Source organism: Ictidomys tridecemlineatus, chromosome 12 (genome assembly GCF_052094955.1).
Source record: "Ictidomys tridecemlineatus isolate mIctTri1 chromosome 12, mIctTri1.hap1, whole genome shotgun sequence".
NCBI lineage: Eukaryota > Metazoa > Chordata > Mammalia > Rodentia > Sciuridae > Ictidomys > Ictidomys tridecemlineatus.
Genome location: NC_135488.1, coordinates 1,921,821 through 1,937,522, shown reverse-complemented (window position 1 = coordinate 1,937,522; position 15,702 = coordinate 1,921,821). Strand labels below are relative to the sequence as shown.

The 15,702-nt window shown below is 47.7% G+C and overlaps 1 protein-coding gene across 2 annotated transcripts in view; it reads right to left on the bottom strand.

The window, feature by feature from the left end:
- The window catches only part of Polr1a (RNA polymerase I subunit A), a 59,541-nt gene that overhangs the window by 18,617 nt on the left and 25,222 nt on the right, over positions 1 to 15,702 (bottom strand). For both annotated transcript variants that reach the window (XM_005338444.5, XM_078027929.1), the window contains exons 14-16: positions 10,827 to 11,018; positions 1,619 to 1,768; positions 652 to 835 (exon numbers count right to left, since the gene is read on the bottom strand). In XM_005338444.5, coding sequence (XP_005338501.2) covers positions 652 to 835; positions 1,619 to 1,768; positions 10,827 to 11,018 — 526 coding nt within the window. The remainder of the gene's footprint in view (positions 1 to 651; positions 836 to 1,618; positions 1,769 to 10,826; positions 11,019 to 15,702) is intronic.

The window sequence follows — 15,702 nt, the reverse complement described above, 5'->3', positions numbered from 1 at the left end:
AGAGGGACTAGATTACAGGACAGTATGTAGTAAAGGGTTTCATTTCCTCTGAATATATCTGCACTGGAGAAAAGTCTAGGAAGATACACTTCAAGTTGATACTAATGTGTTTCCTTGCAAATGGAAGCGGGGTGTTGTGTTCCCACCTATGGACATTACACGTTTAAGCCGTTCCACGTGAAACATGTGACTGAAGAGTGAACCGGTGTTGCACCGCCCCACTACAGGCTCAGGGCTGGGCCCCTGCAGCAGCCTGTGGAGCACATCTGCACTGAGCAAGCCTAGGAAGCAGAGCGCCTCCCTCTGCCACAGCGGAGCCCACCACGGCATCCCCCGGCCCCCTCAGATTCCACTCCAGAGACAGGATGGCAGTGCAGAGAAATAGCACACGTGTTTCCTGTGTCAGAGCCAACTCCCCACGACAGTGCCTCTTGCTTCCAGGACACACTGGGCTCGGGGTCAGCAGACCCACCTACCCCAGTGGAGTTCCCAGGCACAGGCGACCACTAACAGGAAAGCCCTCAGCGCAGGGAGGGCCGAGGGAGTCCAGGAGGGTGTAAGGGCAGGAAAGGTCCAGCAGAGCAAGCTGCAGGGAGGGCCAGGGCAGAAGTGGCTGACCCGTTGTGGCTATGGGTGGGGGGCCAGGCTCACCCAGGGTGAAGCCTCGGTAGAGCTGCAGGTAGGCGGTGAATAGCCGGGCCAGGCAGGTGAGGACCCTGCCGCTGGTCTCACCCCCGTAGACCTCGTGGCAGCAGTGCACCAGGCCATAGGCGGAGCTCCCATAGTGCGCCTTGTCCAGCACTCCGCAGAGCAGCTCCCCGTCGCGGATTAGCACCTGTGGGAAGCACCAGGTTGCAGGGACATCTCCACGTGCCCTTCTGACGGCACTAGCCTCCCTCCAGCTGGGTGCCTCTTGGTGACCTGCCTTGAGTCCCTCAGGGAACAGGAGGCAAACACACCAGCAGTTGCTGAAGTTTTCTCTAGGGACCGCACACACACTTTCCAATGTGCTCAGTGCCCCTGCTCTCCCACCCTGTACTGAGGTCAAGTACGTGGAAATGAGAACCAGAGCTACTACATGGCCGCTGGGAGAGGGGCTTAGGTATCCCTCCCTAGCACCTCCCTGGAACCCTTCGGGCAAGAACAAAACCCTTAGAGCATCCTCTCAACCCTAATCTGCACTCTCATGGAGCAGGGCTAAAGGGTTAGAAGATTCCTAGCATCATGAAGCCCACCGGTGACATGCAGTGGCCGTGGGCATGTTCTACTGGCCTGCTCTCTTGAACCAGCATGGGGCACCCAGGTTTCACTGCCCTGGGAGGCCTCTTGACCCTGTCATGAGGCTTGCAGCTGGGGTGTTGGGACCTCAGAGCATTCAACTTTCTTAAGTGGTCTTGAGAAAAACCTGGGCTCTTCGTCTCAAGCTTGGCTGGCTCACACCAGTGGGCAAACAATGCAGGCTAGATGGTAGAGACACTCTGGATCCTGCCCAAAGCAATGGTGGACAGCAACCTGGGCACAGCCCTTGGCTCCTGAGGCAGGCGGCAGTCCCATCATGTCTCCACTTCTGTCTCAGCCTTGGGGATGCCGTCTCCAACCTGCACCAAGGGCGCCCTACCTGGGACTCGCACATGGAGTCAGGGTTAAAGCCAGGAACAGGCCGAGGAGTCTCCTTCACCCAGGCTTTTCCGCTGATTTTTGCCTTTCCGGACAAGTTCAGTGGGATGTAGTCCTTGGGGATTATGTTTATGAGCAGTGTTGACACGACCTGGAGGAAACGGGGAAGGCTGAGGGTAGAAGAGGAGCTGGGCCCTATAGGCCTGCAATCACAAAGTGCTGCTCTCAGGCAGGCGAGAGGCAGCTCCCCTCCAGGGCACAGGTCACCCCGGACTCGCCCAACGACACATGAGAGGAGATGAAACACCAAGCAGCCCCTGCACTTGAACCAGACTCCCGAGCAGGCCAAAGGAAGAAAGGGGAGAGCAAAGAGTGAAAAGAAAGAAAAGCAAAGAGAGGAAGAAATGAACAAAGAATATTCAGACAACCAGGAGAAAGTCAGTAATATATCAGGAACACGGATATACCTTTCAGTAATAAATGAATGTAAGGGGTCTCAATTCTCCAATTTAAAAAGATATATCAGCTGAATGGATTAAAAAATTCGGGGCTGGGGTTGAGGCTGAGCCATAAAGTTCTTGCTTAGCATGTGCAAGGCCCTGGGTCAATTCTCAGAACCACATAAAAATAAATAAATAAAATAAAGGTAGTGGGTCTAATTACAACTAAAAAATAAATATTAAAAAAATTCAAGACTCAAGACATATATAGATTGAAAAAGAATAGAAAATGATATTCCAAGCAAACAGAATCTGAAAATAAGCAGGTATAATTATACTTATATCTGATAAAAGAGACTTTAAGACAAAATCAGAAGAGACAAACTGTTGCTATACATTGTTCAAGTGAACAATTAATCCAGAAGATACAATTATAGTTTGTATGAACTGAATGTTGGACACCCAGTTTTATAAACAAACACAAAGAGACCTAATAGATAGAGAAAGGCCCCAACATTGCAATTGCAGTGACTTCAACACCCCACTCTCACCAGGCAAAACCAAGAAAACAACAGAATAAGCAGAGTTAAATTACACTCTAGATCAAGTGGATTTAACAGACATCGAGAGACTACCTCATCTGACAGCTGCAGAATTCACATGATCTCCGTCAGCACATGGGGCTCCATCCAGAATAGACCACATATTAGTTCAGAAAGCAAGTCTTACCAAATTTAAAGAAACTGAAAGCACACGCCGCATCTCCTCTGATCACAATGGAATAAAATGAGAAATCAACAGCATGAAAAATTCAGAAATCATACAAATACGTGGAGACTGATCAACATACTTTTGAACGAACAGAGGATCACTGAAGAAGTCAAAGGGGAAATTTAAAAATCCCTTGGATCAAATGAAAATGAAAGTACAACATACCAAAACCTATGGGATATCGCAAAAAGCAAAACTAAGAAGTTTAAAGCAAGGAAAAAAAAAATTAAAAGAGAGAGAGAGAGAGATCTCAAATAAATAACCTAATGATGCTGCATCTTCAAGGTCTTCGAAAAACAAGAATGAACCAACCCCAAATCAGTAGAAGAAAAGAAATAATGACAATCAGAACAGAAATAGTGAAACAGAAGCTAAAAAACAAAACCAAAAACCAACAACAACAAAAGCATAAATGAAACAAAGAGTTGGTTCTCTGGAAAGATGAAACTGACAAGCCTTTAGCTAAAGTAACCAAAACAAAGATCCAAGTAAGTAAAATTAGAGATGTCAAAGGAGACACTATACCACAGAAATTCAAGATATATTGAAAAATAAGTGCAAATAAATTGGAAAAATCTAGAAGAAATGAACAAATTTCTGTACATGTAGGACCTATGAAATTGAACCAAGAGAGTATTAAAAACGCTTAGGAAGGGCCGTGGCTGTGGCCCAGTGGTGAGTGCTTGCCTGGCACGTGTGGGGCACTGGGTTCAAGCCTCAGCACCACATAAATAATCAATCAAAATAAAGATATTATGTCTATCTACAACTAAAAACTATCTCTAAAAACCAACCAAACAAAAAAACCTAAGTAGACCAATAACAAATAATGAGACTGAATCAAAATAAAAAGTCTCTCAACAAAGAAAAGCCCAGGACCAGACCAGACAGCTTCTCTGCTGAATTTTAGCAAGTGTTTTGTTTTGTTTTGAGGAAATAAAACAGAAAGGGAATGAACCAGGGATTGGGATTGTGGTTCAGTGGCAGGATGCTGGCCTAGCATGTGTGAGATACTGGGTGCAATCCTCAACACCACATAAAAATAAAATAAAGGTATTGTGTCCAACTAAAAAATAAATATTAAAAAAAAAAAAAAAGAAAAAAGGGAAGGAATCAAGCTCACTCCATGATGCTAGCATTACCCTGCTATTGAAACCAGACAAGGACATGAAAACTATACACAAATATCCCTGATGAACACAGACTCAAAAATCCTCAATACAATACATGCAAATTGGATTCAAGTGTACATTCAAAAGATCACATACCATGATGAAGTTGGTTTCATTCCAGGGATGCAAGGATTTTTAGGACTCAACATACGGAAATTAATAAATGTAACAGAGAACATTAAAAAAAAATCAAGGTCAAAAATCACGTTTATCAAAAAAAAAAAAAAAAAAAAAAAAAGATGCAAAGAAATCACCTGGTAAAATTCATCATCCTCCATGACAAAGTTAGTAAGCAAGGTCACAGCTCCACGTGAGAAAGGCCATGGAGGACAAGTGCACAGATAGCACAGTGAAGGGGAAGCAGCCTTTCCCCCAAGCTCAGGAGCAAGGCCAGGCTCCACTCTGACCTGTCTTACTCGGCCAGAGAAATGAGTCAAGGCAGGGAAATAAAAGGTATTAAACAGGAAAAGAAGGAGTCAAGGCTCCCCTCTCTGCAGATAGGACTCTACACATAGAGAACCCTAAAAACTCCACCACTACTAAAACTGGTAAGTTCAATAGAGTAGCAGGATATAAAATCAACATACAAAATTCAGTAGCTTATCTCTATGCCAGTAATGAATTCACTGAGAAAGGAATCAAGAAAAATAATCCCATTTGCAAAAGACACACACACACACAACTAGCAGTAAACCTAAGGATGTGAAAGATCTTTAAATTCAAACTACAAAACACTGAAGAAAGAAACTGAAGACACCAAAAGGTGGAAAAGATTGGGAGAATCACTACTACATAGCTATACTATCCAAAACTACCTGGATTCAAAGCAATCCCCCAATTACCAATAATCCTAATAATACACATGGAAGCCCAAAAGATTCTAGACAGCCAATGCAATCCTGAGCAAAAAGAGCAAAGCTGGAGGCATCAAAATCCCTGATTTCAAGACATACCACAAAGCCACAGTTTCAAACACAGCATGCTCTTGGCATAGAAACAGACACACAAACCAATCAAACAGAACAGAGGACCCATAAAGATATCCATGCATTTTCAGCCAACTGATTCTTTACAAAGATGCCAAGTATACACTTGGGAGAAACAACTATCTCATCAACAAATGGTGTTGGGCAAACTGGTTATCCACACTCTCTCTCTCACCTTGTACCTGAATGGATCAAAGACCTTAATGCAGACCTGGAACTCTGAAAACACGGGGACACTCCAAGACAGCAGCACAGGCCACGCTGCCTGGGTAGAGCTCCAACAGCACAGGAAATAAAGCAAGAATTGACAAATGGGATCACAGCCAACTGTAAAGCTTCTGCATACAAAAGAAACGATCAAAAAAAAGAGACAGCCTGCAGCACAGGAGGTGGCTGCCAATTATCTGATGAGGGTTTCCATCTAGAATATGCAAAAAAACCCTAAAATATTAAACCACACACACAATCAGCAACAAAACACAAGTAATCCAACCAAAAAATGACCTCAATACATGCTTCTCAAAAGGAATAATACAAATGGCAAATAAATATGTGAAAATGTACTCCATATCTTCAGCCATCAGGGAAAAGCAAACCAAAACTACAATGAGATTCTATTTTACTCTAGTTATGTGGCTATTAACCAAGCAATCAAAAATAACAAATGCAGGCGAGGATGCGGTGAGAAAGGAAACCCTTCTTACTAGATTTCACATCCAGCTAGAGGCACGAAGGTAGCGTAGCACAGTGAACGCAGCCGAGACCTGCGGAGCTGCAGGAGTCCGGCACTGACCCACACCACTGCCTGGTGCGTGACCAGGAGACACTGAGGAGCACTACAGGACTTTTCAACAACAGCCGTCAAACTGTGGGGAGTGACCCCCTACCCTGCCTCACTCCAGAGCCAGGCATGACAGATGGACCCATGAGGCTATGGGCGAAAGTGCAGGGGCAGGCAAACCGTCCCGCCACAGAGTGCAAGGTCCAGAGACTACGGAATGCTACAGAACCCACCATTAGAACTAGGGGAAAGGTAACCATCAAGTAGGCACTTCCAATCCACGCATCTAGCAATGGACTGACACCAAAATACATGTTTTACAGCTCTTCCCTGGGCCTGAGGGACAGCTCAGTGGTAGGGTGCATGCTTAGCAAGGAAGAGGACCTTGGTGCAATCTCTAGCACCAAAGAACCCCACACAGACAGACAACAGCCTTTTACCTACAATAAGACAATGACAGAATAGGGAACAGGCAGAAGACTCTAACAGGCCCTTCACAAAAGATGATATCCAAATGGCCACTAAGCACGTGGAGAAACGAGAAGATGTCACTATGTCCTCATCCAGATGGCTAATCCAGTAGGCCCCAACCCCCAAGCCCCACCCAGTAGTAAAGCCGAGTTCTGCTGAGGATGGGGCAGCCAGAAGCTTCGTGCCCTGCTGGTGAGTGTCTCTCTGAAGCACTTTAGAAAAGTGAGATGGCCTCTGACCCGGCAGCTGTGTTCCCTGGTGTCTGCCTCTGAATGACACTTACCAACAAGACATGTGCTGGGGTTTCCAAGTAGCCCTGTGTGAAAGGCCAGCTGAAGATGGCCAGATGCCCACCCACCCAAGGAAGATGGACAAATGCAGGTGACACATGCACATGTGGGACACTACAAAGCAAGGACGACGACAGCCCACTGTGTGTGACCACACGAGTGGCATGGGTGGCTCAGAGGGAGGACCAGCCATGCAACTCCACTCGCATCAGGTTCCAAACGCAGTCCTAGCTGCGCAGGGGCTAGAAGAAGGCTGGGGCTGGCCTGGGTGCTGGACACTTCCTCTGTGCCCTTCACGCAGCTGTCTGCTGGGAGCTGCGGAGACCTGCAGATGCTCTTTCTTCCTTCCTTCCTTTTTTGGCACTGGGAACTGAACCCAGTGCTCTGCCACCAAGCCACACCTACAGTCCTGTCCATTTGTTTGAGGCAGATTGCACAGGCTGTCTTGAACCTGGGACCTTCCTGCCTCAGCTTCCCCAACAACTGATTACAGGGCTGCAGGCCACCACACCCACAAACGGGGCTGCAGAATAAACTCAGCTTTCCCTTTTTGACTTCAAGCCGGCCTTCTCTGCAGAACCCTTGGCCCCTGAAGGAATCCTCATCACGCAAGTGTTCCTGCCTTTCTCACCCACCTGCAAAGAAACAGCCCGACATCCTCCTGGTGGGGGAGGCACTGAAACAAGCATGAGTCTGTGTTCTAATTTTGTTTGTTTCAAGTAACCATCACAACCCAGAAATATTAAAAAAGAGAAAGAAGCTGTCCCTGATCCCCCAAGGCAGCCTGCTGGGCTCTTCTTCCCACAACGCTTTCCCTGTGTGCCCGTGCAGGCTAAGCGGGTGCCGAGAGCCCTGCGGCACCACCCACAGCGCTCAGAATTGCCTTCCTAGCAGCTGGCACCACAGCAGGGGGTGTGCGTACCTGGCAGCTCTGGTGCTGGGCAAGCTGGCTTTCTGCTTCTCCCAAGCAGCCTGCCCACAGCCCGATGCCGTCTCAGGCTAGACTCCCAGTCACAGGGAAGGAATCATCTGTGGGTTTGGCTATATATATATTCCCTGTCCACTGTTTGGTTCTATTTTGAACACACTACTTAATTTTTAAACAAAATACTATTAAATTCAAGACAATAATTACATAGAAATCCACTGACTTCCAAGATAATTCGATGGCTTATAAAATAAAGACAAATAAATAGTAATAATAGAGGGACAAACACAAATGGCAAACTAAGCCAGGAGTTGCAAACCATGGCCTCCAGGCCAGATGTGATCCACTGCACTACCTGCTTCTGCAAATGAAGCTAAACTGGGTCATGGCCATGTCCTTCCATTTCCACACTGTTCTCGGCTGCTTTCCTGTTACAGTGGCAGACCTGAGTAGCTGCAGCCCAGAAGATGGCCAGCAAAGCCAAAAATAAGTACTTCTTGGTCCTTACAGAAAACACTTACATTAATCCCTGAGAATGCTGATCTGTACAAAAATTTCAAACTGCAAAATTCCCCATCCAATCTGCAAAATCGACCTCTATGACTGGTCAGGATAGAGCATGTGACCTGATTTAGCCTCCCTCAGAACTAGCAGCAGCATGAATATGCACCAGTTTTCAAGACACTGGACACCAGGTGAGGAAGCAAACGGTCAACAGGGACACAGCAAACCACCTACCAGACAGACCATTTTCAACCCCTAACACAAGTCTCAATAAATTTAAAAGAATTCAAATCATCACAGGTATGGTCTCTGGCCACAAAGCAATCAAACTGGAACTCAGTATTGATATACTGGGAAAATCCTTAAATATCTGAAAACAATATGGTACTTAAAAATAATTCACGGTCAAAAAAATCAAAAGGGAAATTAGAAAGTATTCTGAAGTGGACAAAGGTTTTAATATACCACGAGTTGTAAAATGCCTCTTAAGCAGAATATAAGTAGGAAACTTACTCACAAAATGTCTATATTTAAAAAAAGTCTTAAAATCATTGACTTCAGTTTCAATCTGAAATAACTAGAAAAGGAGTAGAAACCCAAAGCCAAAATGAAAGTTAATAAAGATCAGAGAGAAATCAGTGAACCAGAAAACAGAAGGCCAGAGATGTCAGTGGAACTATAAACCGGTTCTTCTAAAACAATAAAACTAATAAACCCTAGACAGACACATCAGGAACTGAGAAAAATATACCACCAATGTCAAGAGTGAGAGAGATGGAAAAGGATGACAAAGAAACACCACGGACAACCTCATGCCGTGAGTTCAACGACTCAGACGGAGTGCACAAATCCTTGAAAGCTCACTCAAGAAGAAACAGAAGCCCAAATAGCCACATATCTGTCCTGGTCCAGTCTGTGCTGCTCCAACACACCACAGGCAGGGGATTCATAAGAAACAGGAATGGATTTCCTTCTAGTTCTGGAAGTTGGGGAGAAGGCACATGCAACCCAAACTCATCCTTTATAAAGACTGACTCCCATTGTTGGGTAGGAGGTGGGACAAGGGGAGGAGGCTCCTAATTCCACCCAGAACCCTCCCAACAATCCACCTGAAGCCCATTCCTGGGTTAAAGTGAGGAAGTCAGATGACCAGAAGGGGACTTGACTTCTAGTCTTGGGCTTGCACAACAGCCCAAGGGACTGTCCAAGGGTTAACTTATTGCTAGTTAATGTATTATTGCAGTTGGCTATCCGTCTGTGCCATTTTCTACAGGAAAAAGGAACTTATGCAGGGGTAGCAGAAATTACATAAAATTCAGCTGTCAATCAAGCTGCCAATCAACCCCAAGTGCACCAAGGTAAGCAGGTGGGGGGCAGTAGTACAGTCCAATAAAAGCGAATTCCACTGTGCAGGTGGGTGCTTGAGCCACTTCACAGCTCCATCCACTCTGCTCTCGCAGTGTTACCTTTACCTCTGGTAAACCTCTGCCCTGCCTGCCAGTCTCTGGCACCTTGCACGATTCTTTGCTCTGGATGCCAAGAAGCTGGACCTGAGCCCCTGGAGACCCCACTCTGGTGCCAGTGACTCCACAACAGCAGCCAGAATCCATTCAGGAGAGCAGCCCCTGTGGCCCCGTGAGCTCATGGCTGTTCCGTGGTGCTGCAGACAAAGCCAGGGCCTCTCTCACACAGGCCAGGCAGGCGTCCACCACTGACGGACCCCAGGTCCCGCTTCCTGATCAAGAGTCCAATTCCCTGTACCTGAACTTTTGCAGAAGTGTTCAAAACAGCAATCTATTAAAGAAACAGGAATTCAATAAAACATCCTTCCCACACCTAAGTCAAACAAACTTCTTTTCTTTTTAAAGTTAAAATCATCATACAAAGAAGCTCTAGGGCCAGATGCTGACGCCGGTGATTTTCAACAAGCATTTAAGGAAGAAATGACATCAATTTTACACAAATTCTTACAGAAAACGGAAGAGGGAACACATCCCTTATTCTCTGATACCAAAACAGCACAATTAATAACAGACACTATTTTACGACACCTAATACCGTGACTCCACAACCAGACAAAGATATAAGACGACTGCTGTCCAATAGCTTCAGGAACAGAGATGCAAACTCCATGCTGAACAAAACAGCAGCAAACTGAATCTAACAGAATCTCAAACAAGGACCAACAGAAGTGTATCCAGGATGAACTTCACCCACTGAGATCCCCCAGAGAGCAGGAAGGGCGGGAGAGACCACCCTCCTGACCCCTGGCTACAGAGGAGGAGCCAAGGCCCACAGGGGGGAGCAGGAGCTGGCGGGTGGGCAGGCAGCTGAAGGCAAAGGCCAGCCGAGAATGGAAAACACACCTGTCTCACCCTAGTGTCACACACAGTGACTTGGTCACCTCCAGAGAAGTATGGTGTGCCGCTCTGGAGTTGGGAAGTCCGGGATAAGTGTCTTCGGTCTCCCAAGTGTGAGATTACCACCTCCCTCTCGCAGACCACCAGCTGCAGGTTGGCCATGAGAGGTGAATCTGGTGAGGCATCTACCGAATTCAGCAAAGCTCTCATCACGTCTAGCAAATGTCACCACTGCTACCACCAACGTGGCTGTGACCAGCATGTTTGGATTACAGTAGGTCAGAAACAGAGGACAGAAACCACTCAGATCGAGGGATCCCAAACGAACAGACAGACTGATTTAGAGTTTTGGTTTGTTGTGTTTTGGGGCTCTGAGGAAGGAACCCAGGGCCTCCTTCATGCTAGGCAAGCGCTCTACACTGAGCCATACCCCAGCCTCAGGCATCTTCCCTGCCTCTGTTCTGGGAAGGTCACCTTTCTCACCCACACCGACTCCTTCCACTTACCTGCTTCCCGGTCCACAGTGGAAAGGGCTTCAGGATGGCAGGAGGAAGAAGCTTCACGCGCCCCGCTTTGTCTGTGAGTCCTCGGTACAGCAACTCCACGTACTGTTCCCGGGTGAAAAAGCAACCTCGAGTGGTCATGTTTGCACCTGAAACCATGTGATCCTGGATCAGCCCTGCCAATGGCTGTCCATCCTGTGAACCAAAATATGAAAAGGACAAGATGGACTCCAAGCCAACTCTAGTTCTTAATCACAGGCTCAGAAGCCACCTTCTAGATAGAAAGAGCCCACCTGTAGCTCCCATAACTCCCTGCTCATGCCTGTACCAGGCTTCCCTAGCCGTGACCACTGATGGTTCCTGCTCTGGCCAGTCGGCCACTGTCCTGTGTGAAAAACACTTAGAACTTGTTCAGCTCCCCAGGCCTTCAATGCCTAATACCATCTGGTTCTAGTTACTCCAGCACATTTTTGACATTTATGCATAAATCTGGTCTGGCTGTTGGTAGCTGCAATTTTGGTTTTTTATTTTGGTTTTGTTTTAGTATTTTCACACACTTCTGGCCTGGATCTCCTACCTATCAATCATCCATTCAACAAGTATTTGCTGAGAGCCTACTGTACACATGGGGGCCCACGGGCCCACTCCATGGACCAAGAAAGACACAAGGAACAGCCAGGTGGGAAGCACACACTGACCAACACGTGTCCCATGGGCATGGGATGCAATCCCAGGACAGTCCATAACGTGGGTGGGTGAAAGGGGGCGCTGCCAGGGGATAGGGCCCAGGCAGGTCCTGGGTAGGGCCAGAGGGCCTTGCCTGCACAATGTCCAAAGTGCCGCATGTGGCTCAGGGTGGGCCCTGCAGACCACAATCTAACAGAGGGCCAAACAGGGACCTCATCAAGCCCAAAGTCTGGTGGCACAACACTTGAGTGTTTGAGACCCCAGGCCCTGGGTTGCACCTGTCAGGCTCGAGTGCATGACAATAGAAGGCACACTCAAGCCAAAAAATCACCATGCTCATCAGGAAGAGGCAGCTTTCAGACTTTCCCATGATTACGGGAACTTGAGGAAACCTGAAGACCTCTCATCTGATTACTGTTAAGTCATAGCCAACATTATAGCCAAGTTCCTAACGAAGGCGGAACTGCACCTACAGAGAAGCAACAGGAATCTGACTGCACATACCAACTGTCAAGGGATCTAAATAGGACAGGGATGGGTTCTAGAGAACCCAAAAGCCATGATTCCAGATGAGCTGAGAAGAAGCCAAGGGCGCAAAGGTGTAAGGCAAGATCAGGGCACATGGCCCTTCCAAAAAGGCTCCAAGTTCCTAGCACAAGTGAAACCTTCGCTCCTGCACCAAAGACAGTCTTGTTGGGCTTGGGGGAAAATCCAGACCAACATTATGCATTTGACTTATCCGAAGTCCTTGGGGGAAGACACAGACTTTCTTTATTTTTCCTTGTAAAGAACATAATCAGGAGTTACACGTGAGACCATAACTATGGTGCCTTCTCTCAGTGCAGACTCACCCATGACTGGAAAATTACTAAAAGGGTCTTCATTACAATAATCACAAATTCTCAGGAGGAATTCGGATTAAAACTATTGCTAAAGATGTACATGTAATTCCATTTGGGATTAGCTGGTATGTTAGTCAAGCCTGTAATCCCAGCAGTTTGTAAGGCTGAGGTAGAAAGATCACAAGTTCAAGACTAAACAACTGAGAGAGACCCTGTCTCAAAATAAAATTAAAGCTAGATGCAGGGGTGTACACATATAATCCCAGCAACTTGAGAGGCTTAAGCAGGAGGATTTCAAACCAAGGCCAGCCTCAGGAACTTGGTGAGGTACTGTATCAAAATAAAAAGGGCTGAGGATGCAGCTCAGTGTGAGAGTTTGCCTTACACATGTGAACCTTGGCTTCCTGCCCAGCAGAGGGAAAAAACATCTGATTCAAAACCCAGAAAATTCTCAGCTATCTTGTTCCACGACATCATAGCAAAATGACATTAAAATTAATGTCTCTGGTCAGAATGCTTAGATAACAGAATACTTTGTGTCTTGAATTTGCTAAAGAAAAGTCAGGAAGCTTTGTTTAAAAGCTTTCCACAGAATTTGGCGTGGTGGAGCATGCCTATGATCCCAGCAGCTTGGGAGGCTGAGAAAGGAGAATCAAAGCCAGCCTCAACAAATTATCGAGATCTTAATCAACTCAGTTGAGAACCTGTCTCAAAATAAAATATAAGAAGGGCCGGGGATGTGGCTCAGTAGTTAAGTGCTCCTGTGTTTAATCCCTGGTACTAAAACCAAACAAAATCCCCACATCTCCAGAGTGTTGACCCTCAAAAAGCACAACGAACAGAAGAGGGCAGTTTAATCTCAGTGAAATGACGGCATTTGCTGGTAAGTGGGTGAAAATGCCCGACACCAAGCTGTGTGACACAGGCTAGCCTGAGAAAGTCAAGAGCAATGTTCCCCTGTCTGTGGAAGGCAGAGCAACACCAGGGAAAGAGGTGGCAGGAGAAGATGGGATAACAAAAGACATGGGGCGATCAGGAGAGCAGCAGAAGCAGAATGAGAGGGAGGAAGGGCAAGGGGCAGAAACTGGGAACTAAACAACAGCAGCTAATTCCATACAGGTGTGAAGGTACCAGAAGGAATTCCAGCTCTGTGTCTACGCAGAAAATGCCAATCCAGCTGGGCGCCGTGGCACACACCTGTAGTCTCAGTGGCTTAGGAGGCTGAGGGAGGAACATTGAGAGTTCAAAGCCAGCCTCAGCAAAAGGGAGGTGCTGAGCAACTCAGTGAAATCTTGTCTCTAAATAAAATAAAAAATAGGGCTGGGGGTGTGGCTCAGTGGTTGAGGGCCTGAGTTCAATCCCCAGTTATGCCCCCACCCTCCGCAAAAAAAAAAGAAAAAGAAAATGCCAATCAAACATAAATAAGGGAGTGAAAAGAAGATTAACACAGGAAAGGACAGAGAACGGGGAGGGAAGGGGAAGAGGGGTGGAGGTTGAAATCAAATTCCTTGCATGTATTATTTTGTCACAATGAACCCAAATACCGTGTATAATTATAATGCTCTTAAAAATAAATAAACGAAGTTTAGTTGTTTTCTTGGGAAAGAAACGGCTGACATCCCCCATGAAACTCTACCTGATACACACAGCCAACAATAAAGTACCCTTTCATTTGGTTCTATGATCAGTTAAGGAAGAGAACTTCAAAACGTTAAAAGGGAAATTAAGAACACACCAACAAAATGACCAAAATACCTGGCACATGTGAGCCCCGAGTTTGATCCTGATATCACAAGAAGAAAAAGATCAGTTTAATCAAATTGACACTTGTCATCTCAGGACTCTGTTACCAAAGACATGTTGCATTTTCATAACCTTGAGCAAAAATAAGGGTTCCACTTCTTGGTATTTATGCTAACGATTGGACTTTATAGTCAAGCGTCAAAAGGCTTGTTTTCCGACAAAACTGAAGAGAACTCTCAAGCCTAGGATGTGAGCTCACCCACCTGGGCTCCCATGGCGCACAGGCGACGGGCCCTGTGCTTGGCAGGACACGGGGTGCAGGAGCCTCCTGCTGCTCTGCACCCACTCACTTACATCAGGTGCAGAGCCCCACCTCACTGGCTCAGGACTGCAGAACGCCTCCGGTCCCCACACAGCCAATGGCCACAGGTTGCTCCCTAGCACCTGTTGCTTCCTGGCAGAGTCCCCGGGGGTGAAGTGGCCGTTTTGGAGGGGTCTGCTCCGTGCTCCCACCCACCCCTGCCATGACAGGGGCTAAGCTCATGTGCAGTGGCACACAGGAGCTGGATGGAGCCCTGGCCTCCTCATTGGCTAGCGGGCTTCTCTCTTCTCTCTCCTCGTATGGCCGTGGAGAGGCTTGGCAGGATAACGTATACCAGGGCCTGTCAGCGATGGGCCACCTTTGAGCTGCTACCAGTGTTGCAGCTGCCCAACTGTGATCACTGACGGGAAAGGACCACAGGGCATTTTCTGTCAGCGCGTCTCTTTCTCCAGCTGCCCGGTGACCGAGTTGGCCCTCAGCACCGTCCTGCCTTCCCCTTTGGCTCCCACGAGATGCTGAAGCGCTGAGGCGGGAGCAGGACTCCTGGACATCTGGGAGGGGCCGCTCCCAGGGGGCATTTGCGGGTAGCCCAGGACCCCTGGGTTGAAGCCTGCCCATGGAGACCTGGGGGCACCCCGCCCGGCCCTGCCCAGCACGGTGGAACAGCACCTGTACTTCTAATCCCACGGCCAGTCCTGCCAATCTCCCCACAACCCAAGTCAATGACGCACAACTGGGAATTGTTGCGCCTGGCAGGGCCTCGGATCTCTGCACAGGTGAAGCACCCTACCTGTTCTGTATCCCCGCCCAGCTCCGGTTCCTCCCTAAGCACTCCCAACCCTGGAGCAGGTCGGCCAGTGGCCCAGGCGAGGCTGCCTCCTTCCCTGTCTGTAGGGACAGCTGTGACCCCATGGGCTACCCCTGATGTGAAGCAAGAGATTCAAGGAGAGGACGCCCTCAAGTGCTGCAAGGGTCAAGTCGCCTTCTAAAACCCGGGCGAGACACAACCCAGAGGACCAGAGTTGGTGGTGGTCACTGCACTCAGATGCCGATGCTTGCCAGGGGCCAGTGAGCCATGGAATCCAAACCCAAATCAGCACCAGATAAGCTGCTGTGCAGCTGCTGAGCTGCTGAGGTGGCTTCCTAGGATGGCCCGACGACGAAGTCAGAAAGCCCAGCTGCTCTCCTACCGAGGCCCTTCCCTACCTGTAGGCCACTGCAGGGCTGAACACCCACCCAGAGGGACCCATCCCTCTGTCCCGAGGGCCCTGCCCTGGAGTGGCCC